Here is a 26,059-nt window from a genome sequence, read left to right on the forward strand (position 1 = left end):
TGATGGTTTCATGGAATTTATTATGCTAGGCCGGGAGGAGAGACCAAGATAAATAAGGAAAAGTTCTTAATTTCATGGAACTTGGAGAAATAGGACAAAATTCAGAACAATGTGAGGCAGGAACAGTGAGGTCACATATCCTCCTAAGAACCCCATGAGACATTCAGAGAACTGCTTCTTCATTTTATAAACAAGGAAACAGAGACTTAGAGTTACGTGACTTGGTGAAGAGGACACAGCCAGTGAGTGGCACAACTTCACTGGGAACCCACCCCTCCTATGACTGAGCCAGGTTGGATGGATGTCCCTTGGTTTCCAGTGGACAGAGCTGTGTCAGATGGCTCTGAAGCAGTGTGGGGGACAGAGCAGCAAGGGGGCCTGGGCTAGGGAGCCGTAGTCAGGGGGTCAAATGATTGGGTCCCTGGGGCCTGAGCATGTGGATTAGGATACACAGTGGCAGGAAGCTTCCATACTGGGAGGGAGTCAGTGGCCTAATCCCCATATGCTATGAGGTGGTGAGCCTCACTACTTTTCCTTTGAGAAGCTTCATGCTAGCAGGTGGGTGGGTAGTAGGAAGGAGGCCCTCTTCATATTGTATCGTTAAAGAGCATGGGTGTCTTCTCTCTTCCCTGAGAGAGTTGGCCTCTTTCTCCATGGGTGTATGGACCATTGGAACCAGTGTCCCCCATATTTAAGCATGATTAAGCCTTGCCATTTTGGTAGTGGCTAGGGGGCAAGGGAGGGGCTATTGTGTTTCAAAATGGAATAAACAGAAAACCAGTATTAAAAGAATGAAGAGGTTGTTTAGTGAGGCTTGAAGAAACTACAGGTGTTTCCTCCTGTGTTGAGAACCAGTGACCCCTGGGAATTGCATTTCCCGTTGAGCAGGGCCCATGGCGGACTGGGTCCTGCTGACATGCCTGTGGTATAGAAGCCTGAATAGGCACCATAGAAAACCCAGAGTTTCCAGGGGTCTTTTGGGCTCATCGTGGGTGTGGAGGGGTCCAAGACTTGACACGCGTGCTCGCACAGCTCACGTCCACGGACGTGTTCACCCTCCCCACGTGCATCACACTGCACTCTGGGGCTGCATCTGGATGACCACGGCCTTCTGTGCTGTGTCGTTGTTCAGATCCAGCTGGCTGGCTCCGTGAGTCAAGCGGCCTACAGCCGGGGGGCCTCTGAGGGCGCACACAGTGGGGTGACAGGCAGCCTTGCTGAAGAGAGAGTGCACCCGTGCCTGGGGTGGGAGGATGTGATGACGCGGTGCCCCCGCGCAGCGGGAACTCGGGCCTTTAAAAAGCTGAGGAAACAGCCTCTGAGCGAGCAGCGGCTACACTGGAGGAGAGCACACCCAGGTCTCACATTCAAGAAGCCAAACTGTCTGCTTCAAAGAGAAAAGGCAACATCCTGTCACAGGCCATGCTCTGGCAAAAACGTAAGTGGTTTGGCCGTGGCTGTCAGAGCCGTGTCAGCACAGGTAGGCACCGGAGCTCACCAGTGAGCCTGGGACTTCTCAGAGAGGATGTGGTCATGATGGAGGCAACAGGGGTCTGGGTCCCCAGCCCGGGGAGAATGCAGGGGTGAGGTGGGCGATGGAGCCCAGTGGAGAAACCAACCTGTCAGAGGTGATGCTAATTTTCCAGGCGGGGGGGGAACGAACTAGTGTTCCAAGGTGGGACAGCTCATCGTGCCTCCGCTGCGAGGCATGAATCACCGTGGTGAGGAAAGGCCAGTTCATGATTCACCCCACGAAAAGCCAAATGTGACATTGGTTTGGGGCCGACGGGGGAAAGCCGTGGAGTCCTTTACATGACTGGCTTTATTTTTCATAAACAGCTGCTCTTGACCTTATGGTTCCAGTCCTTGGGCCTGTTTCTCTCTGAGTTACTTTGGTTTCTGCTGAAGGCATGACTTGTTTCTGTGAGTGCCCTGGGACAATGTGGAAACCTGGCTTTGGCAGGCATGTCTTCACTCGCTCCCGGCCCTGCCTCTTGTCATTCTTCTTCGCGCTCTGTGGCAAGGCTCGTGTGCCCCCGTGCAAGGGGGCAGCGGGTTTATCTTTAACCTTCATGTTTATCCCTGGGGTTGGATGGAACAACTGTGAACTTTATTTTCCATTATGTGGGATCAAACAGAGACTCATGTTATTAATAATTGAAATCATACAGAGAGTGTCTACAACATTCCTTTCTTGAAATAACAGAATCAACTCGACAGCCTCATGGGAGTTGAACCTTTTTGGGGCTCAGTCCTGTACTTCCTCAAGAAAGAAATATCACCAAAAAATCGCTCTGTCTTTTCAAAGGAGCTTACGTCTTTAAAATGCCTTTTAATGAATTTATGTACACCCTGCTTCAAGCAAACTTAATATAAGAGAATCTAGATTTACAGGAAAAGATAAATTGGGGAGTGTTTGTTTATTTTACAAAAAGATATTCTCTTGGAGGCCTTAAAGTTCTGAAAATATGCTTTCACCGATTAAAACATAACTTACAGTCACTTTATCACCAACTCATTGTTTCCTTTATTTCTTGTGTAAATTCTCTGGGATTGAGCTTGTTAATATATAATTTGGAGGAGTGATTTCAAAATTTCTCCGATTGTGAAGTCTCATTGTTTGATACTGGCCAGATGCAATTTTTTTTTTTTTTTAACAAAAAGAGATGACTTTAATTTGGGCTTGGGAGCTATGGAATCCTTCCAAGAGAATTAGAGATATGCTAATATGGGTGGGGCGCAGGGCTACCTGAAGGGTAGAGGAGAAGCAGCCTGCCCCAGGGAGAGCAATGTGGCTGAAGGCAGGTGGGCACGGCTGTGTTTACTGGACGCTGCTGAGTGTCGTATGCCCTTACACTTGGGCTGAATTGGTGGGTTTTATGTGAGCTCTTGAGGAACTTTTGCCTTGGTTCCTACCTATTCAGAGCAAATCACTTTCCTTTTTTTAAAAATTGTTCATTATTTTTAATTTTTTAAATCTTTAGGTTTGTCATATGTAAAATGGGGTAAAAATAATAGCCATTCCTCAGAGCTACCCTTCCCGTGGTAAGCTGGGGCGCCACTGAAGTGGTGTTGGTTGCTTCGGTTTTGCTTCAATGCCTGAGATACGGGTGGCTCTCTTCCCTTTGTGAGCTACCGTATTCCCCACTCTTGGTTGTGCACTATATTCTTCCTTAATTCCTCTTAAGAGATTAGCAGTTTTTTTTTCCCCAAAGGAGATGCTGGAGGCATGTTTCCTGCTCACACTCTGGACGTCAGTCAGGTCCAATAAAATTCCATCCTTAGGGAGACCACATTGTAAGCTCGTCTGTGGAATAACTGGGTGAACGGTTCCACATGATCAGGTGCACACAGTCAAAATTCTCTTTAATTATCCTTTGGCACCTTAAAGGAATTTAGGAAAGGCCCTGGGCACTGGACCCATCCCCTTACCCGGGATCTGAGTAGAACCTTTGTCCTGGGGCAACGAGGGGACCTGGGTGCCTAGACCCTGTGGGGAACGAGTAAAAACAGGGCAGCATTGTCAGCCCACTTAGAATCACCTGATGGAAGGGCAGAGTTTGCAGTCAGACACCAAGAGTGCTGAAAAGACACTTTCTTTTTTCAGAAAACACCCTCGGGCCATGATCTGAAATGACTGTACTATGGTGTTCTGGAAAGGGTTAAGAAAACATCCACTTTGTAAATGCTGCCTCCTCCCTACCTGGCCCATGATCCCTGTCGGTGGACCAAATGTGCACACTGACTTTGGTTCGGATCAGCTCAGAACCGCTGGCGCACAGAAGTGGAAATCTGTGAGTTACCACTCACGGTTCTGAGCTTTGCTTGACTGGCCAGTTAGATAAAGGAGTCACTCGGCCAGCAGATTCTCCTTCTGGGTCCTGGACTTGGTGCTGCAGGCCCCACGCGGATGTGAATCCACAGCCACTCCAACAAGAGGCCTTGTTCAGGCCAGCTGGTCACAGCGCGGCAGAAACGGCCGGTGCGATCGAGTGAGGCAGGTCCGGGTTTGAAAGCTGGCTCTGCGGCTTAGTAATTCGACCTTCGCAGATTCTGAAAAATCTGCAAAATGGGGGTTTTAATGCTTGCCTTACGAGGTTTTAGTCGGAGCGAAAGTAGGGAGCGTGGGTAGTGTCATCAAGTGTCCGGATAGCGGTGAGGGAGCACCTTCCATCCCGTGGCACCTCCCCTGTGCCCATCTGGAGGGATCAGGGTTCCTCTAAATTCCTTCCTGTCTATCCATTTCCACACTTTGATCAGAATAGTTAAAAAGGCATGATCAAAATATTCCTTAGTGATAGGATCTTTCAAATGGTTTTCCAAGGGTGTAAATCAGGGGTCTGCAGACCACGGTCTGAGTGCCAAATTGGCCCCAACCCCCATTCTTGGAAATAAAATTTTATTGGAACATGGCCATATCTCTTTGTTCACATGTCGCCCGGGTCTGTTTTTGCTACAACAGAAGCGTTGAGTAGGTGCCATGAGACTATATACATGGCCTACAAAGCCAAAAATATTTACTATCTGGTCCTGCATAGAAAAAGTTCGCTGACCTCTGGACTAAATGATTTGGGTCATACTTTACATGCTCATTTCCGTAGGTTTCTCTGCATCCTGGGGTCACACAATGCCAAAACCAGTGGGAGATAAAACTTGCAGTCAATTGATTGAATGATTTGCATAAAGCCAAAATCTGATTTGATTGACTTCTTCCTTAACAGCTATGGAACTGTGTACAATAAACTCAACACCATTTGTTAGAAAATGAATGAATCACATGACTGCTTTTTATTGTTGTTATTTGTGTAAGGGAAAGATTTACATGATAATGAAAGGCAGGCTGACTTTCTTTGAATTGGCTGCTTGTCTTGATGTCCTGTAGACATGGCCCCAGTGTGCAGGGAGGCAGGATAGGAACAGGAAATAGTTATGATTAAACTATTACAGCATGGATGTGCCTTTGCTTTCAGACAATTTCAACAGAGCTGAGGTTCCCAGACAGGTAAATTAGGGTCTCAAAATTCTCATTCACGTAGAACTCTGGATTTATTTCAGGGTTTCGCTAAATAGCCAATTTTTGTAGGGAAGCCAAAAATTTGGTTAAACATAAGGAAAACCTGTAATAACCCTGTAATATTTGAAACCCTATCACTTGCAGAAACTCAGGCAAACTTATAACAAGAAGTAATTTAGGTCTGTCAAGTACCTCTAGCGTTTCTGTTGTGTGTTACCACCTTTGTCCACTTAATAAGCACCTTTACTTCGCACCAAGTTTATGTATTGATTCAGTGGTTCTTGTTGATAAGGACACGTAGGGTCTAAAGGACAGACACAAATTCACTAGCACAGAAGGAAGTGAAATAAGGGACAAACATCTACCAAGCACACAGATTAGTTGGTGAAAGAGCAATAATTTTCAAGGTGGACACTTTACTTCCTTCTCCCTGTATTTACTAAAGAAAAATGCCAACTTTGTTTTTCTCTATACCCAGAAAGTTTGCAAGCCAGAGGTTTGGAAATCTCTCTTCCAGTTCACATCTGCAGATCTGTTCTGTGGTGAGGAATGAAAAGAACCAAAGTTGTCTACACTTAATTAGCTAAAAATCTGGACATTTAATTCACTTAGAAGTTCTGTAAATTTTTGCTTTTAAACCTTCCCAGTACAAAATAAAGGTATCAGGTTCTTTCCCCCCTCTGACTTCTTTCTAAAGAAGTTTATTTTCCTACTAATGAAGATGTCCACCAATTTCTGACTTTGATCCAACCAAACCAAAGTTGGCTGATTGATTATCCGCATACATTTCCCGGTTATGAAATACTTATCGATGTTCTAGTTTTTTCTTTTTTGTAGAACAATTGTTTGATAAGAATGGGTCTGCCAGGGATGGAGAGGCCTTTCCTGGAATCTTCTTGTCCCGATTGTGTGATACTATGGACAAAGCATTGTTCTTGCAGGCAGGATGTGGAGTTGACTTTCCAATCTACAGGTTATTAGGTGCGGGGCTTTGGGCAAGCCGCCTAAACACTCTGGGTCTCAAGCATCCCAGCTGTAAAACGGGAATTGCCTTTACGTGGCTAAGAGGCAGGGAGATTAAACTTGATCCAAGTTCTTTTCCAGCTATAATTGCTGAGCTTTCACGAGGGCTTATACCAAATAAATCCATGTTTCAAACACAAGTCTTTAATCTAACAGAAGGCATTCCTCCATCAGCACAGAGCAGTGCTTTTCAACCTTGGCGACATGTTGGAAGGCTCTGGGAAATTTAAGAAATATTAATGTCCAGGTCCCAACCCAGAGGTTCTCATTAAATTGCCCTGGGCATTAGATTTTCAAATCTTCCCAGACAATTTGAATGTGAGGCCAAGCTGAGAACTAGTGACCCGGAGGTTGCAGGGAAGGGCTTCTAATTTACCTTTGGACAATTCACCCGGCACCCAACACGTTCCGTCCTCTCCATAGGAACACGTACCAGCCCTGGGGCCTGAGTACTTACTCAGTGCCCTGCGCTGTACCAACTGATCTGTTGCATCAGTTTAATTGCATTTGGTTGCTAGTGAAGAGACCCGAAACAAGCTGGATTTAAATAAGACAGTGGTGTACGTTCTCTCGCATCAAAGTCTGCAGTAAGCCATGCAAGACTGTCTACAGAGTGCAGGGCCAGCAACGGCTCCCGTTACTTCTGTTTTCTGGTTGGCTGTCCTAGGCATGTGGCTTTTGTCCTCAAAGCTGTTTCATAGCTGCTACTTTAGCTCCAGCCACCTCATCTGTGTTTTAGACAAGGAAGAAGAGAAAAGAACAGCAAAAAGATCATGCCTTCCTGCTGCCCCCACCACCACTACGGACGTCTGCCCGCTGTGCCGATCTGCAAGGGAGGATCATGTCACTGTCTAGCTGGTACATGACTCCCCCCTCCATAACGTGGGGGTTGTTAGTAAGGAGGGAGAGGGCCGATGTGGGGTGCCGCAGTGGCCAGTCTTTGCCACCCTTTGGATGGATTATCTCATTTAATCCTCACAGAAACTCCAGGAGGCAGGTTCTGGGTTAAGCTCCATGTCATAGACGGGAAGACTGAAGCTTGAAGATTAGGTTAGTAAGTCAGCCTGAATATTGTCTTACGAAGCTGTCCCGTGTCTCCGCCGTGGGCCTTGGCTCACCCACAGGGCGTGGGAGGGTGCTCTGGGTGAAGGCACAGGCCTTCCACGTCAGGCAAAGGAGTGGAAACCCAATGGCAAAAATGAAGCGGCCGGCTGGCGGATTACTGCGCCGATGTCACGGACTCAGTTTGATGCGTGTTTCATCTGACTTACTGCGAGGAATAAGGTCTATGCAGCTATACCTCCTCCACTGGGCTCTCTGCAGATTTCTCGGCTGCAACCGGACGGCTCGAAGGGGAGACAGCCACTTAGAATCGTCTGCCCCCAAACCCAGCCTCTCTGTTTTCTGGGCAGCATGAATCAAGAGCCCTGTGTGGCAGCCTGAGCTGGGACCCAAGGCTTCTGCCTCCGTGGTGCTCCTTTCATTTTGAACTGTCTAGACTTTGGAAGAGTCAGGCTATCCCTTCACGCATGTGTGCATGTGTGTGCACGTGTGTGATGTGGCGTGGAAAGCAACATATAGAGAGCGGGGTTTATTTGGAATTAGAGAGTGATGTCTCTGTTCTTTCTATGCCATTAGTGGTTTAAAGCTTAGCCTCTGGGGCAGGCAGATCTGAGTTTGAATCCTAGATTTAATGCCTCACTGGTTGCACGGTCCCGGCAAGCCCTTCTGCCTCACTCTGCTGCCACTTCCTAAAGCATCTAACGGGACCACAGTTTTTACCTCTTTGCTTCATGGGGCTGTGGTAGGTGTTTACTACCGTGCTTCGCATTAAGCCAACGCTCAATAATAAATATTAGTTACTATTCTTATTTTCCCGCTCTCTCTCACTCTACCTCTGAGAATAAAACTTATGCCACTAATTATAGATAGTAATTTCTGTCGCCTCTGAGTTCTGCATTTCTTGTGAAACGGCAGGGCGTACATTTCCAGTCTTGCAGCTTGTGGTGGGTTAGTGATCAGGGCTAAGGCTGATGGCTAAGATGGCCATTCTGTGACCAAACTTGGAACTCGGGCCACCATTTTCTTCCACGCCTCATAAGGCAGCAGGCTCGTACTGACTGACAAACTGTGTTTGTTTTCTTCTAATTCACAAGATTGGGCTGAGGTGTTTATAATCTAGCTGTCAGGAGACTGACCCTTGAATTTTGCAAGAAATAGCACAAATGATACCGAAAACTGAAACAGCAATGTGCTGCCTTTCTTAGTAATGGTTTCATGAGTATCACTTTCTGGGAAGAGCAGGCAGCCAAAGAATTATAAACCAGAGTCATTCTCAGACCAGGTGTTGGGACCAAAAAGGATTTGACCACACTTAAGAAAAGCTGAATTACTTTTTAATCCTCTAGAAAGACTCATAAATTTAACTGGAAGATAGGAAGTGTACAAAGATTGTTATCACTTTCCAGGACTGCGAAATGCCGGAGAGATAGAAAAAGGAGAAAAAAAGGGAGGAGAGTGAGTTCAAAGCAGGAGCAAGTTTTAGTGCTGGATGAAGGCAACACTGATTCAGGAAAGAAAGGCATAGAAGGAAAATCAACAAACCCTTTGTTGTCCCATGCATGCATGCATCCACTCAATAATGGAATTATTCTTAGTAGAAAAATCAAGCACTGTCATAAATTGTCTTCAGCGGGGGGGTGGGGGGAGACAGAATCAGGGTGTCCTGAAGCATATGGCATTGGGTATAGATCCTCAAGGATAAATGATAGTTAGACTTCTTGCTTAGATCTGGGGAGACGAAGAGGCATATTAGGATATAACATATGAGGATTGGGAAGAAAATCCAAGGATGTCTAGGTGTTTACAATATTTTTTGGCACAAATGTCTTTATTCAAACCAAACCTACAGTACAACTCCAATACAAAAATAAAAATGGAGCAGTTCTGGGGGGATATTGAAGCTCTGATTGCTCATTCACATCCAGACTCCCCTGCTTCCTTCCCTTTGTTGGTAACTACAGGGTCTCCACTGTATTCCAGGACTTTCAGATCACTTCTTGACAACCGTGACCTGGAACAATTCTCACTCCTTCAGCCAGATCCCTGATAGCTGCTCACAGGTCCTCGGTTTAAATGCTTCTGGGGTAAAGCCCACACTCCTAGAGCAAAGTGAGTCACTGTGAAGCATGTTGTATTGGGCTCCACAAAGCTTTGAAGCTGTGAAGGTCATGTTTTCAGTCTGTGTCGGTGTCTTGTGAACAAAGCAGGGGTATGTTCCTCAAAGACTCAACTGGTGACTCGTTTCCCAGGCTTGCTCTTCTAACAACTGCTTCAGGGCCCTTCACAAGGAAATGTCCCCACATCCTGAGACCATTAGTTAGTACATCAGAGACTTGGCAAAAAAGCTCATCTTGACTGGCAGTTACGTCTCACATCATGAACCAATTAGGAGGGCTGACTTCACTCACGTGGTCTATGCCCTGGGTCGCCACAAGCCTTGGGGCTGAAGCACTTAGACCCGACCCCCAATGTGTAGCTGGTGCTGGGTCTGGAGAGTCCTTCCTCCAAGGAACTGGTCAGGAAAAGTTGATTTCTTCAACAAGAATCTCTTTGGTGTGGAAAATCCCAAACTAGATAGTTTAAATCAAGGAACAAACAACTGCATTTCTTCTCCTCCAGCTGCCTGACTGTAGGTTTCTCCTGTTCTCAGACTGGTAATTCTAGATTCAGGTTCTGGGTCTTAATCTCACAAAGAAAGATATTCTGTTTCCTCCGCTCAATCTCTTCACTCTGGTGCTAGCTTGCTATGGAATTTGGATGGGCACCTTGGGTTGGCTCACCCCCAATATGGTCTCGTGCTCTTAGTGTAGTCCCTCTCTTTCCCCATTCTGATCCCTGTTGCTCTCGATAAAGCAAAAGCAATGCCCAATATTTCCGCCAGAATTTTGCCTTTCTAATAGTTGATAAAACTTCCCTCCGGACTGCCAAAGAGTCTTCCTGTGTATGTTGCCATGTTTCCATCCCATGTGGGATATGTGCTCCTAGGTTTCTAGCCCTTTGGAGAAGTATCATGACTATGGCCTCAGTCATGGCCCTGGCCCTGTCCTTTGGGAGATACACAGAAGTTCCTTGAGGGGCTACATCTGAGGTCAAGACAAAGGCATGCCATCTTACTCTGTCTGCCTCTCAAAAATCTCTAGGTGCTCCTGCCTGGAGTTGTCCTTTAAACATTTCACTCTGCCACAGACCCGCTCCTCTGCTGGCTTCTGAGGAAAGAAGTCCTTCTGCTCAGCTCATGGTATCATTGCAGGAGGCTGATGCTAGGATTTCGATGTCTCCTGTCCAGGCTTGTTCTGTCTGCAAGTGAGATCTTCGACCAGGCTCTCTGCAGCATCATGGGCCCCCTGTCTCCTAAACATGGCTGTCCTGCTGCTTGAGGACACCAGGCCCAGGTACCTGAGGCATGACTTCTAAGAGCACAATGAAGGCAGGTTGAGATAGGCCTTGCTGGCAGCAGAAGGCTCTGGGTGTGTTGAGGATAGAAACACTCAGTACCAGGATATAGCAGGACAAGGGCAAGTTAGAATCACAACACCAGGCCTAGCTACTTCTCTGATGAGTGATAGGCTGAGATCACAGGAGAAACAGCCATTTGTTGAACACCTGTTATGTCCTAGGTGCTTAAATGTGTTAATTTCAAACAATCCTCATGATAATCCCATGAAGTGGATACCATTACTCTCATTTAGCAAATAGGGAAACTGAGGCACATACATGTTAAGTGAATTGCCAAGGATCACACACGATAAGCTACATAGTAGGCTTTCCAAACTAGGTCTGTTTGAGTCCCAAACAACATCATACCACTTCTCAGTGCCAAGGATTTTAGGGTTCCATTAGATGCTTCTTCCCTTCCCAGTGGAAGTAAGTCCACCCTTAGATGGAGGTGGGTTCTTACTTCACAGAGAACAGTTGTAGCCTGACTCAAAAGCGCCTACAGATATGAGCCTCAAGAAGTTAGATGTGAGACAGTGCGGAACCTCTGGAGCCAGCTGATTTCCATCTTGGAATTGGAGTTCCTAGGGTTGGTCTTCCTCTAGTGGGCTGATCAGCCAAGAGAGGAAAGGACCAGCTGGTGAAACGTCTTTGGGGTTCATCTAGGGTCCTGAGGCTGGGGATGAACCCTGAACATCTGGGACTACTTTGTCTGTGTTGGGCAAGACTCACATTCATGGTGTAGGCTGAGCCTCACCCCAGACCAGACTCCCTGCATCGAAGGTGGAACCACTACGCCTCTCGCGTTCTCCTCTTTACATACCCCTGCAGACTGGGGACCCCTGCTCGCTGCTCATGTGAGTCCTACTGCATCAAGTGGAGGTGGAAACCAGCCCAACCAGCCAGGACGCAGCTCTGCCACACTTTGTGATTCTAGGTCTGCTGATGCATTTGTGTAATTGATGTCCACCCCACTTGACTAGATGGTGAGCTCCACAATGGCAGGGACCTGGTTTACTCTGCTTAGCAAGTATTTGTTCAGGGCATGCTCTGCCAGGGCTCTCCTAGTCTTGTCCCCTACTCTGGGACTCAGTGTATCTCAGATGGGAGCCCTTTCTGCTCCGGTGACCCCAGTTTCTGTAAGAGACGGGCAGATGCAGCTGGTTTCTCAGGTGGACCTATCCACTGTCATTTCAGTCGAAAATACCAAAAATAAAACTTTGCGGGAAATTGTTCAGGTCTCTCAGTTCTCGTCACTCATGTGAGCAGACTGCTGGTAACCTTCTCATGGACTTCTTATTCCTCTCTCAGATGGGAAATACTATTTCTTGGGGAAATTGGTGGTCAAGGGAGATTGGATCAGGGTGGTCCAAGCCCAGGCTCTGACATGAAGAAATGAGGGTCAGAATGGGGCAGGGAACATTTGGTGACTGACCTCTGGGGGTTACCCAGAGAAATAAATGGACTTGCTCACGCAAGGGGGCAGGCAGGCAGTGAGGCAGAAATGGACTGAGCTTGGAATCAGAGGTCTTGGGTTTAGCTGATGACGCAGCTATTTACAAGTGAGGACTTGGACAAGCCACTTAATGTCTCTGCGCATCGTGTTCTTCATCAGTGAAAAGGAGGGTGAAGACCTCCCCTGCCTATTTCAGAAGTCGTGGCAAGGCTTCAGATGAAATCATTTGTGTCAGGGCTGTGTGAGTCACAGAAAATCATGCAAAGGTGAGCGTGGTGATTTCTGAGTTCCTGGGGGTTAAGGTCGTGACCAGGAAACACAGAGACCTTTGGCAGGCATGCATTCAACGCGCCTGAGTCTTCACGAAGAAAAGGCAGAACCCTGACACTGTCTCTGGGAGTAGAGAGAGGAATCCAAGGGCCTTGTGCACTCTGCTTATTCTGCAGAAGGTTTGGAGGGAGGTGGACACATGGTGTGGAATGCACCGAGAGCCCCTGGGGGAAGGATGTCTTGGCAGCAGTGCCTGTGAAGACAGTCTGAAGGCACTGGCACTAGTGGCCTTTTAGCTGATCTCACGCAAGGTCATGGAGTGGGACCTCCAGAACTTTCAGGATAATCCAGGTAATCCTGAGGCTATGGAGTGGGAACGCCTCAGGCAGGAACTTGGCGGATGAGAGCGGGCGACAGGTAAACTGGCTCTCTCCTTAAAGCCTAACATAATCTGGGAGGAGTGTGTCATCACCCTGGGTGTCCATTCCAGGCTGTCCGGGGCTTCCCTTAAACAGGGATCACTTGGCTCCTAGACCCCTTTGCTCTGGGGCTCTGTGGTTCTAAGACTGAACAAGCCTCTGTGGTCAACCCAGATGTACTTTAGGATCCTCCCCTGGCTCTTCTTTCTCAGGTTGGCCCACTCAGCTCTGTGGCTCTTCTCTATCCTTTCACAGTGACCTCCTGGGATCATGGTAGATCACTTGAGGGTTCTATTTAAATGATGATCGATCAAGTGATGGTTGATCACTGAGCTCTGTGGGGCTGATGGGAATATGCCTCTTAGAATGGGGACCAAGAGGGCAAATATCACTACTTTCCCCTTCTCTTCTCTGATCAGACCAGAGAGTCTGAGATCACCCGCCATCTTGGAGCTCTCCTGATGGAGACATCCCAGCCTACATTTCAAGACGCTATGGCTTTTACTCCTTTTCAGCTGCCCCAGCTGCCCCAGCAGCCTTACAAGCAACATCAGATTGTAATTCCGTTGAGGTTCCACTTTCCCATATCTTCTGAACACCTTTATTTTTTTTTTAAGATTTATTTATTAGCGAGGGAAAGAGTGTGCTTGCACAAGTGGGGGGAGGAGCAGAGGGAGAGAATCTTCAAGCAGGCTTCCCGCTGAGCATGGAGATGTCCCAGGAGCTCCATCTCAGGACCCATGAGATCATGACCTGAGCCAAAACCAAGAGTCAGACGCTTAACTGACTGAGTCACCCAGGCACCATTCTTCTGAACACATTTAAAGGCACTTTTTTGTCCATCTATCTTTTTCCACTCTACCCTGCATGTTATCCAGATTGCTAGAATATATGAGTGACGTGGTGATACTTGGTGGCTACAGAGCCCTTTCAGTTCAAACATTAGTGAATGGAAAGCCCGCATTTACATGCATATGAAATCTCTTTGTTGGCCTCCATTAAAAAAAAAAAAGTAAACTGCAATCTAGTGTAAATTGGGCGGGAGAGGCTTTCTGTAGCGTGTCAAGTCCAGTCTTTGGCCAAAGCCCAAGTTCTTTCTTCCTGTTTGGAAAAAAATCAGCCATTGTCCATGAATGGAAAGAACAAATTTGAAAACTTTGACTCAGATCTTCAGCAGAAGATGAACATTCACATTAGTGTTTCAGTGAAGGATGTGGATAATCCTTTAGCCGACCTGAGCTAAACTTTCCCAGGAGCCCTCAACTACCTTGGGCCGAGAACACAAACAAGCTTCTTCACATTAAAGTGAAAAGTGTCAGCAACTTTTATGACTTTGTTTTCAGTTAGAAGCTAGGACAAGTTTGTTAGCCTTAGGCTTGAATTTCTATTGTTCAATTATTTGGTTTTGGTTTTGCCACAAGTAAAGAGAAAATTATTTGTTTTTCTCCTTAGAGTGGATTTAAAAAAAAAATACTGATGTTTCAGCAGCAAAAGAGAATAATATTTACTGTGGTTACTTGGAGGGATCAATAGTGTGCCATGTGTCCTTCTGGGCTAGGAAGGTTTTATCTTTCAAAATGGCCTTCTGTGGCTGCAGGCCACACCAGTCAGTCATAAATGGAAAGCAGTGAGCTAGATTGTCAAGATGGGTGGGATGGGTGCCTCTTCCTGGTTCCCTGATGATAGAAATGTAGGCATACCCTGAATCCCAACTAGCGTTTAGAGCAGCAATCCTAACTGGTGTTCAACTTACTGCCTGGCCCTGGTGGCTTATGGGAAATCTGTACCAGGACAGTAGCTTAGAGAAGAGTCTTCTTTCAAGAGGATCTTGGAGGCTGTTCTAGGAACACCCATCTGAAGAAGTTCTCTGAAAGCTGCCTGGAGAAGTTACGGTGATAAATGCCTGGCTGTTGGCTCCACTAGGAGTCATTAGGAGGGACCTACCTCCTTAGCCAAGTAGCTTGCTCACTGTGGTGTGAATGTGGTTTGCATGGGGTCATTAAATAAACAAGTGCTGAAAATTTTGCGTATGTACTTGGTGATATTTATTGTCCTTCTTCAAGGAACTGGAGGGCCATGTTTATTTAAATCAGTAGAATCCATATGTTCCCTCAGCTCGGTGCAAACAGGCACAAGCAGCCAGAGCACTGCCTAAAGTGACCAGTTGGCTCGGTCTGTCATGCTCTGTGCTCTCCGGAGGAACAACAGCTGTAGGACTCTTATTTTTGTGATGTGGAGCATGTCTGGGTGTGTGGCAGGGGGAACTGAAATGTCTTCTGCTGACTTTTTATACTTTCAGATTTTTTCGTCGCTCATTTTGGAAAAGGGAAGCCCTCACTGGGGCCAAATTTATAGGTTTTTCTGTAAATGAGCTTGTTTTTTGTTTTTTTCCCCAAACTCCACTGGTGACTGACTTCCAGTGTGGGATGGGAACATGGCTGAACTTCTCACCCTGAAAAAGGAGATTCCTAGCGAGGCTCATGTTTAGGCAGGAAGACTTCTCTCAGTGGCGGACAGTGGATGCTCCCAGGAGACTTAATGGGCCTTCAAACCTCGAGATAAATGGTGAGCAAGCTTCAGGCTTTGAGGACATGCTACCTGGAGCTGCAATTTGATGAGGGGATTGTTAAAATCTCTGGTCAGCTCTGCTCTGGCACACTGGACTTTCATCCTTTCTACTTGTGTATTAGCATTTTGACCTTCTGTTTTATTTTGTCTCTTATTTTAAGAAATTATTTTAAGAATCTTAAAATTTTTCTTTCAAATATTCTAGTTTAGTTGTTTTAAAGCTAGCTTAGTTCAGGGATCCAGAAACTCCAAGGCAAAGCAATCATGATTTCAGACAAACCTCTTTTCCTATTCCAAATTTCTATCTGTGGTTTCATTTCTCATGCTGGTGGCGGTAGGGAGTGCAGTGTTTACTGCAGAATTAGCAACGTTTATAGTTGCTTCCCAAAGGTCGGTGTGAAAGGCACCAACTGCAAGTTTTGGCTTTGCAAACACACTTGGCCATTGGGCTCCTTTGCGGATCGTCCTGAGGCCTCTGATTCCGATGTGTCACGGCCACTTTGCAAAGACACTGTCGGAAGCACCGTCGCTCATGCCTGCACACTTGCGGCCAGTTGCAGGACTCCCTGGCAGCTGGTTGTGGACTCATAGGTGGTTAGGCAGGATCCTTGAGAGCTGTGGGAGTTTTGTGACTGCAATAGGAAGAGGTGGGGACTTAGAAACTGCTCTCCATATGGTCGTTGTGCCGGGCACACCTGTTGACACTGTGGGTTCTAAGGAAGTCCAGACATCAGTGGCTGATACCCTCTGCTCACAGCACCTCCCCCAAGCCCTCTTTGTTCATTGATTCGAAAACAACAGGAGGCAGGAAGCTGTCACTTGTCAAGATCCTGGAAATGCCCAGCTGGCCCCTTTGCAGCCAAGTGTTCGATGTGTCCACTTCCTGGGAGGGAGAGGGCTCAGGAGTCCTGTGGGCCCTTCCCCAGAAGTGTACATGCAAATTAGAGGGGGTTAGCCTGGTACCTGTCTTTGAGCTGGTCTGAGTTGCCGGCCTGTGGGAGTGAGCCTTTCTTGTCCCCCAGCTGAATTAGGAGTGTGACCACAGTGCTCAGACCCCCAAATAACCCTGTCCCCTGAGTTTCTCTCCAGTGCATAATGCCTCAGGCAGTACTCTGTGCCTCAGAATAGCAGGAAACCCAATCGCAGACATGCATAGCTTGAGTGATATGGGTGTGAACAAAGCCCATGTGGCTGTGGGTGACTGAGAATGAGTGAGCAGAGTGTGGGAGGGCAGGTGGCCCTGTTCTCTGCCCCGTCAGGCCCCACCTGGGCTCCAGGGCCAACGCTGGGCATCATCGATCATGATGGGAAATGGCACATGGAACCTGTGCAGGGGTGAGGCTCCCAGAAGGAAGGTTACAAGGAGGGATTAAGGAATAGCTGGAAGGATGGGATGTTCATAAGACTCTACAGGAGACCTGGTATCTGTCTTCAGATGCTGGAAAAGGATCCTGCTACTAACACGAATGATAATATTAGCTCGCATTTACTTAACGCTTCCTCAGGGCAAGCTCTGCGTTAAGCATTTACCCTACCAGGCACGTACCCTTAGGATCCTTGCTGTGTCGATGAGAAGGCCGTTGCTGGATTATGATGGCGAGTTTCATCAGAAGACAATGCAAGGAAAAATGGTGCTTGTTACCATGTGGCAGGTCAAGCGGGGAGGAGAGCTTCCTGACGTTGTAGGTCCCCAGAGGAAGGCGGAAGTGGGCGGGGGAGGGGAAGGAAAAGAACAGGGACCATAGGTGGATGTGGCTTTGAGGGTATCCCGTGTATTACTACAGTGAATCCTCACAACCACTGTGGGAGACATGAATTAGTGAGGCCCAGGGGTGTTACAAAATCACCTGAGACTTTTCCACCAGTGAGCAACAGCCCCGATTTGAATACAGGTACTTTTGGCTCTCAAGTCCATTGTTAAAGCTGCTTATAGGAATACCGGCTCACAGGCAGTCCCGGGGCACTGGCACTGGGCTGGATCTCTCTGCTTCACACTCCAGTTTTGGCCTCAATTTCACAAGTCGGACCTGTTCCATTGCTGTCTCTCCCGCCAGATGCAAGATGCATGTGGGCAGGGCCCACAGCTGTGTTGTTCAGTAATGTGTTCTCAGTGCCCCGGGATATTGGAAAGAATGAATGAATACCAATAGAGATCCCTTGTTATGATGGAGGAAATTAAAAAGAAGATAATAAATCTCCTATTAGGATGTTAGAGGGAGATTCTTGTATTAGATCAGGGATGAACTATCAGTGGTTCTAACCCCGCCCGAGGTTCAGAATCTGAAGGACTTTTAAAATATAGATTCCTGGGCCCACATCAAACCCCCCCCCCCCCCAGGATCAGAACTCTCTGGGAGTCCGGGTATCTGCATTGTGAATCCCTTCCTGGTTAGTTCTGCCACTTGGCCAGGTTAGGAAGCCCCCTTGCATGCATCTGAGTCTGGGGTCTTCTGCATCATGTGTCCCTGGGGTTCTGTACGTCCCCTTCCCCTCTTTCTGCTGCCTCTCTCTGCCTCCTAGGCTTCAAGGCCAGGCTGTGCGTGTGCCTGGAGCATGGCTGGAGGACTGGTGCTGGGTCAAGCATGGGTTCTTATCAGCTGGGTATTTACTGAGCAAAGTTCAGCTAGGGCAGCACTATGGTTCCGGGTTTAATAGATACCCAGGCTTTCAGGCTTTTGAATCAGAGCCCAGGTCCCTGGAACCCTTATCGGTGGATGATAATGGACTCCCTGTGTGAGTCCCCAGGGCCACTGGTACTCATATTCTTGGCTGACCCAGGCCTGCCCTCCAAAGGCCCAGGGCCCTAGGCTGTGGGCCGTCTGGGTGGGCAGATTGTCACTGCCCAGCCATGCCTGCTGCTGGCTTGCTCTCCCTGGCCAGGAAGTACCCTGTTCCAGCTCAGTGCTTTGGTCTGCCAGCTTTGATGACAAAAGGCATAGGGAACTTTCTCTCAGCAGCAAGGCTGGACACCTTCTGGTCCCCAGTATGTGGATCACCATCGGGTATGTGTCCTGTCCTCGGGGCCACAGAGAACCCAGGAACCATTCACTGCAGCCCACTCTAAAGGTCCGGGAGAGGTGAAGGGAAGATGAAGGGCAGCACATTTCAAATCATCATCCAACTAATTAATCAACAAAGACCTTACTGAGCTTGCTACTGAACATGCTATCTGGGAAGATATAGAGAAAGAAGATACAATATCTCACCTTGACAAGTTCATAAGCTAGTTAGGGGCATAAGAAATTTATACCCAAAGGATTACTAATTATCATATAGCAGACTGCAAATTTACTAAATGCTCCCTCTGTACCTGATTTTATACTGAGCACCTACCGGGCTTCTCATTTACTAGGCCAGCGACTCCTTATGACATTTCCTTGATAAGAACTTGCATAGAGAGGGTTAGTAACTTGGCCAGGATCACACAGCTAGAACGTGGCAGGGGCAGATGTCGAGGCCTGTGCCACCTGGACTGAGTGCCTGCTCTTAGGCCGGCCTCTACCGCCCCCTATGCTGAGCACTACACAGTCTAAGAGGCTGGAGGAGGAAGCCACTTCTGTGGGCAGCCGTGGGCGGCCAGGAGGGTTACACTAGTCTTGAGCCAGGACGAGTCAGGAGGCTGAGCAGCGTGAGCAGGAATCCTGACCGTGGGAAATCTCAAGTAAAGACAACAACATGACATATGCAAGGAGCACAAAGAGAAGTTGGGGTTTATGTCCAGCCAGAGTAGGGGTGTAGGTAGCACTTAGTGTGCAAAGTGGTTGGAAAATGGGTTGAGCTAGCACAGCCCAGGACTTTCCATTGTCCATGATGTTTGCAGGCCTTAATCAATGGGATGGAAGGGAGCCATAGAAGGTTTGGGGCAGGAGGAGGGGCGATACTGGGGGAAACTGTCCAAGAAGTCTCGTGGGTCCTCCGTGTTCAGGCACAACTGAGGGGAGCGGGCACCCTGGGGTGGGGGTTTGGCTGAGAGGGAGATGAGCACCAGTGACACTGCTTTTCACAGCCACAGCTCCAGAACAAGCCCCGGCCCCACCACGGCCGTACCAGGGTGTCCGCGTGAAGGAGCCGGTGAAGGAACTGCTCCGGAGGAAACGTGGCCACGCCAGCAGTGGGGCGGCTGTCACACCTACGGCGGTGAGGGGGCCATCATGGCCGGTGTGTGTGTATGCGTGTGTGTGGGGGTGGCGGGGTGTCCCACGGGGTCGGATGGGAGTGTACTTCTTTGCTCTATGGGATGCTCTCTGAGGCCGGAAAGCGACACAGGGCCATGGTGTGGCTGCTGGAGAACGGACCCAGGGTGGAACGAGTCAGTGACCCCCCAAGTAGGAGGGGGATGCTGGCTTGCTCAGCCCGAGGGAGCAGAGGACTCCCACATCCCAGCGTGAGCTGGGGGCTCCCCATGGGAAGGGAAAATGCCAGTTCCCTAAGTACGCAAGGTTCTTGCTAAACGGAAACACAAATTCCCCCAAAGTATGGGTGGTGATGGTTGGGACATGGGGCGGGTGTTTTGCTCTCATAAGGAAGACTCTCCCCTGTACTCGCTTGCCCTGGGGCCCTGCAAGTTTTCTGCAGAGGGCCAGTTGGAGCTGGCTGAACACTGATCCTAGTCGTCCTTCTCCCTCTAGGTGGTGCTGCCCCATCAGCCCCTGGCGACCTACACCGCAGTGGGTAAGAGCTCCCACAGCCCTGGGGACGCCCCGCAGACCGCCATCTGGGTGAAACCGGCAGCTCTGCAATTTTCTTCTTCCCACAGGTCCTTCCTGCCTTGACATGGAGGTCTCTGCTTCCACGGTGACAGAGGAGGGGGCCCTGTGTGCCGGCTGGCTCTCCCAGCCTGCCCCAGCCACCCTCCAACCCCTGGCCCCATGGACGCCCTACACAGAGTACGTGTCCCACGAAGCTGTCAGCTGCCCCTACTCAGCGGACATGTACGTGCAGCCCATGTGCCCGAGCTACACGGTGGTGGGGCCCTCCTCTGTGCTGACCTATGCCTCCCAGCCACTCATCACTAACGTCACGGTATGTCACGCAAATGCATGGCGGCACCAAGCCACGCCAAGGGCACCCTTTGGAATGCGGGCTGACTTCCAGACCCCTGATCATTCCTGCTCCTGACCTGCAGGATTATGGAGTCGCCAAGCCCACCCTGTCCTGCAGGGAGGCCTGCTCATATTCTCAGTGACCTAAAATAGCTCCCACAAGAAGGCTTAGGGCCTCTCTGGTCATAGACTGGGCTCCTCAGGGTTGGGGATTTTCTCCAGCGTCTCTGCCCCAGATCTCCCCTGCTGCCCCCAAGCGCCAAGTCTTGGTTGGAACAGTAAGTTTTCAGTGAATGGGGTATCAGGTGGGGTCTGCACGGGGTCTTGTACCAGAGTCAGTGTCCTCTTTCTATTCAGATACCTCGGGAGGTGATTGTTCACTTAACAACGGGATTTTCCAAGTGATCTTAAGGCTAAGCGATAGGTGACACAACTTTTCTGAAAACTACCATTTTTTTTTTAAGATGTATTTACTTATTTTTAGAGAGAGAGAGAGAGACAGAGAGCAAGCATGTGAGTGGGGGGAGAGGAAAGGGAGAGGGGGAATCCTCAAGCAGACTCCCTGCTGAGCATGGAGCCCGATGCTGGGCTCGATCTCACGACCCTGAGATCATGACCTGAGCCAAAACCAAGAGTTGGATGCTGAGCGAACTGAGCCACACAGGCACCCCACAGAATCTACTGTTAATGAAGTCAGACCCACCTGCAGGGTAATGTTCTGAGTGCTGCCTCTGGCATCAGGTTGCCCGGGCTCAATCATTGTCCCTTCACTTAGAAGCTATGAAACCCTGGACTGAGTGACTTAATTTCTCTGAGCCCTGGTGTCCTCATCTGTGAATGGAGAATACTAACAAGAGGGTTGATGTCAGGATCAATTGGGATGATATGTGTAGAGGACTTATCATCGTTCCTGGCATACAGAAAATACTCCATAAATGTTATTACGGTTGATTAAAGTTGGCCAACAACATTAACCAAGAGCCGCCTCCAAGTGCCAAATGGGAAAGGAATGAAGAAAGCAAGAGAAATAGTTTTATGTGCATGGCACCTGTTTGAGCAAATGAATGGGAATCCCCCAAGTGTTCAGAGGAGAAGAGGCCTGTGGGTATAGCCGTATCCAGCTGCAGTTCAGGGAAGACTGCGGGGGCTGGAGCTGGGGCCTCATGAGGAGCTGCAAAGCCCACATTGATGTTGGAGCTTGCTTTGGTTCCCTGCCTCCCAACCATTTCCCTCAGGGGCTGAGCGTCATCCTGACGCACCTGCCTTTTCATCACCATCCAGGCAAGGGCCCCCAGAAGCCCTCCTACCCCATGCCCCCCTGGCTACCCAGCAAACCAGCTGTGGGGCCTACATGGTGGTGGATAGGAAGGAATGAATTCAACACCTTTCCCAAGCAACTCATTTCCATATCAGGAGCCTTGGGTGGGGGTGGGAGGTGCCAGATATAACTGTTCCCAGTCATTTCAATCCCAAGGATTTCTTTCATTATTTATCTTTCATTAACCCCACCTCCTACTTTGAAAGGCTCTGTGTATCAAACAAACTCTATTTATTAAGAAATAATTTATTTGTTTTGCCACTTTGTAAATGAACTCATCAAAGCTGTTTCGAGCTACCAGTTAGCACTCCCGATGAGCAGGAGATAAGACCTTTTGTAGCACTGGGTTGATGGAATTCCATCTCTGAGCCAAGAAACCTGCCATTGCAGGTGACCTGCATGGGTTTATGACTCAAAAAAGGAGGATTTCCATGAGCATTTTTGAAGTACTGGAAAGAGTAAGGCTTTGTTGGGAGGCTGGAAGGCCTCGGAGACCCTTTCTAGCTCTCGCATTCTATAGGAAAACACCCTAAAGCCTTGCTACTCAAACTACCGTGCCTGGACCAGCCACACTGACCTGAGTGGACATGCAGAGTCCCAGGCCTACCCCACACCTCCTGGGCCAAAATCTACATTGTCACAAGATTCCCAGGAAACTGAAATAAGCTCGTCCCGAAATGACTCTAATGGTTTACTCTGAAAACACAGTGGCAACCAGACAGGGATAGGAGGGGGGAGCTAGGGGCAGCAGGGGGAGATCTGGGCCTCGCTCGCATCATTTCACGCAGAGATCTTCCTCCTCCACCTGCTTCCTCAGCTGTAGACGATAGTGAGGATCCAGGCCCTGTGTCTTGTGCAGGCTTCACCTCAGGTTTGCGGTGCGCTTGCTGCAGAGGGGAGGGGCACTGTTTGCAGGGCACCTGAGAAAATGGCCCTGGGAGAGCCGTGGGGGGCCCAGCTCAGAGACAGAGGAGGATGAGCTCGTGGAAGGTGCTGGAAAGCTCTAAGGAAAGCCTTGTTTACTAACAGAGCGGTGCCTCCCCAGTGTCCAGGTCTGGCCCAGAGCAGGAGGGAGGGCAGTGGAGCTATGTTGGCCCAGGTGGACCTCAGGATGTCAGAGCTGCGGTATGGAGCCAGGACTGTCTCGGTGTCCAGGCATGACAGTGGCCACCTTTGGGATACAGCTACCATGCCAGGGGACAGTCTTGTTTAACACGGTGTATTTTCACTCATTTTTAAGACATACATTTCCTCCCACCTACATTTTAATATCTCTGAAATTGGGATGGAATGTATATTCAATTATATCTGGAAAAGCATCTCTAATTGGTTTAGCCCTATGGCACCAGTTCTATTTGTAACTCTCTCTACAGAAGAGAAAACGGACGCGTGAGGAAGTAGCGTGAGCAAGGACCTGTAGCTAGTAATAAGGGATAGAGTCAGGGACCCAGCTGAAGTCTGTGTGGCTTCTCCCTTGGGGGAGACTCTGAGCAGGTGCAGACAGAGTCCCTGGGGGGAGCCAGCAGGAAAGGGGGATGGAGAGATCCCCATGAGGACAAGGACGGGCAAGGACAAGTGGGTCCCCCAGCGCTGCTAACCCTTGGTCCTGTGTCTTTCCCATCACAGACGAGAAGCGCGGCTGCGCCCACAGTGGGGCCCCAGCTGGAGGGCCCGGAGCACCAGGCGCCTCTCACCTATTTCCCATGGCCTCAGCCCCTGTCCACACTGCCCACCTCCACCCTGCAATACCAGCCTCCGGCCCCAGCCCTGCCCGGGCCCCAGTTTGTCCAGCTGCCCATCTCCATCCCCGAGCCAGTCCTTCAGGACATGGAAGACCCCAGGAGAGCCATGAATTCCCTGACCATTGACAAGCTGCTCTTGGAGGAAGAGGATGGTGATGCCTACGCGCTCAACCACACGCTCTCCGTGGAAGGCTTTTAGGGTGTGCTCCCGCCTAAGAATCCTGTTCCCTGAAACTGGGATTTAAAACAGGATTTAAAACAGGGAACAGGATTCACATCTGTTTGGAGTAGCCATATTACGACTACACTTGGCACCCCAAACTAGAGTGATAGACTTTCCCTCCTTCCCTTCCTCTCTTCCCTCCTTCCTTCCTTTTCCCTTCCTCCCTCCCTCCTTCCCTCCCTTCTATCCTTTCTCATTTGTTTTTCCATTTCTGTTCCTTTCGGAGAAGGAATTATAGGGATTTTAGTGATAATATTGATGCCAGTGCTGCAAACCTAAGACCCAGGTGTTTTTATTTCTGCCTCGTTTCATCCATTGGAGCAGGAGCCTGGCTGAGCTGTCTTCAGGCCAGTGATGCCCTGCCCTGCCCTCTGTCATGTTGAGATGGATGGGGTGTCCAGCGCCCCTCCAAGGGCCGACCCAATGCCAGAGTCCTTGAGCTGTCAGTCCCCCCAGTTGCTCCTTAGTTTGCTGTTCTCGGTGTGGCCAGATTTACGGTCTCAGGCAGCAGAGTCTCAAGGCCTGGGGCTCAGTGAGGCGGTGGGGGAGGTGGTCCCAAGAGAAAAGGGAACATCAGAGTGGGGCAAGGGCTGGGTCAAGGGACAGAGGAGGGAGGGGAATGAGATGTGTGTATATGGAGGGGGTAGGGTTGGGTTGGGTTGGGTTGAAAGAAAGGTTGGGCTGAGAGAAGGAGGGGCTGAGGACCTATTTAGCTCCAGATTACTGGCTTATTAAGAAGGAGAATAAACTTAAGAAAAATATTGGTTTAATGGCTGGTTTTGCTGCTCTGCTTGAGGATGCTTGCGAGGGAAGCTGGGCTCTTGTAATCAGGAGCATGAATATGTCTGACTGCCATCTCCCAGGTGCAGACCCTCTGTGGTGCTTGCCGGGGGCCAAGACCCACTGAAGCCCAGGGATGATGGGGTCCTCGCTTAGTGCTGCCTCACGTGCTTCTAGTGGGTCTTAAAAACCTCCGTAAGCCGCTGTTCTGTGGAGCCAAGGTCTCCTTCTGAAGCTCTGCCTTCCTGGAGGCTTCTAGAGCCTCAGCCAGAAGTACCGCTAGGTTTCATTTCAATTTTTACTGTTTCTCTGGGGAAGCTTCAGATTGGCAGGTGCTTGGGCGCAGTTGTTGCCGGGGGTGCAGAGCTGCTGGCAGCGGCTGTGTGCTTTGAGGACCGGCACACCTGTCCGCTGACACCATCATCAGCATCGGGCAGACACGTTCGTTGGTGGAATCCATGTTGAGGTGACAAACTTTTCTCAGAAATGATGGCTTCGTTGCCACATTTTCTTTCCCATCTTAAATAAAAACTCTAGAAAGTTGCCTTTCCCTGGATTTTTTCCTGCTTTGGGATTATTTTGACCCAGCTTTCTCAGCATCTGCCTAAAATCCCAATACGAATATTTTGAATTGTTTTTATTCAGACTTAATATTTAGATTTAAAAGGTTAAAATTTTCAATACCAAATTTACATCTTTGTTGGTACAGTGACGGTGAGTAGGCAAAGGAGACGAGGTCTCAGGCCTGTTGAGTTACCCAGAGAAAACACTATGCAAGATTTTTCAGCTTATTATTTGAGGGTTTGAGACAATGCAGAAGCAATCTCCACAAGGGAGTTTAAGTTGGCAAAAACTAGCATAGAAATAAAGTACTTCAAGTATTTGCTAAGATTTATACAGTATTTTTTTTCTCCTTATCTTGAAGTAAAAGGTCTTGGGTGTAATCGTCTCTCTAGGTTTCTTCCTGGGTTTTCCTGCTAAGATGGAAACATTTTAATAAAGATTTGCTCAGATTTTTCTTTGCTGAAGTGTTTTATTTCTTATCAAATTAATCCCCCTTAGCTTGCAGTCCCATGTCAGGCAGGGTGAGCGTAGGCAGGAGCTTACATGAGTATTGTTGACTTTGCAACTTGATCTACAGCAAGGGAGGATGGAACTGGCCCCACTCGCCTGCTGGCCAGTTCCCGGGGCCGGAACATGTGAGGCCAGGAGGCTGGGTCTCCAGGAGAGCAGGGATCTGAGGCAATGAAGGAAAACTTTTAACTCTATTGCCCTTGGCATTATTCATGTTACACGGGTAAAGTCTCGTGATGCTGGGTGTTCAGAGGTAAGTTCAACCACTGGTGTTTCCACCTGTCAGAAGCCATCTCTCAGGGCCAGTCATCATCATGAAATGGAAATTCAAGAAGCCCACCAGTCCCCTCTAACATGAGTCCTTGGAGTAACAGTCCGGAAAGATCTTTTCCTGTGATTTTCTGAGTTACTAACAACTTCTGAGTTCACTGCCTTCACTGTTCATCTCTACTGGGATAACTTTTTTTAATAGTCCACTTTTTTTAAAGTCCACTTTTCAAAATTATTTGAGAGCAAGAATGCACACACAAGTGGGGGGGAGGGGCAGAGGCAGAGGGAGAAGCAGACTCCCCGCTGACTGAGGAGGCGGACATGGGGCTCTATCCAAGCACCCCTAAATCATGACCTGAGCTG

The 26,059-nt window shown here is 48.8% G+C and overlaps 1 protein-coding gene across 1 annotated transcript; it reads left to right on the plus strand.

Annotated features, from left to right (window-relative positions):
* Positions 1–1,128: 1,128 nt before the first annotated feature.
* On the plus strand, positions 1,129–25,358 carry POU2AF1 (POU class 2 homeobox associating factor 1). Its single transcript, XM_045797742.2, has 5 exons — positions 1,129–1,438; positions 19,254–19,384; positions 19,876–19,918; positions 20,004–20,269; positions 23,234–25,358. The coding sequence occupies exons 1-5, from the start codon at positions 1,423–1,425 to the stop codon at positions 23,546–23,548; spliced, it is 771 nt and encodes a 256-aa protein (XP_045653698.2). The 5' UTR covers positions 1,129–1,422; the 3' UTR covers positions 23,549–25,358.
* Positions 25,359–26,059: the final 701 nt, after the last annotated feature.

This window comes from Ursus americanus, chromosome 16, assembly GCF_024610735.1.
Source record: "Ursus americanus isolate L20-20 chromosome 16, mUrsAme1.1.p, whole genome shotgun sequence".
In the NCBI taxonomy this organism is placed as follows: Eukaryota; Metazoa; Chordata; class Mammalia; order Carnivora; family Ursidae; genus Ursus; species Ursus americanus.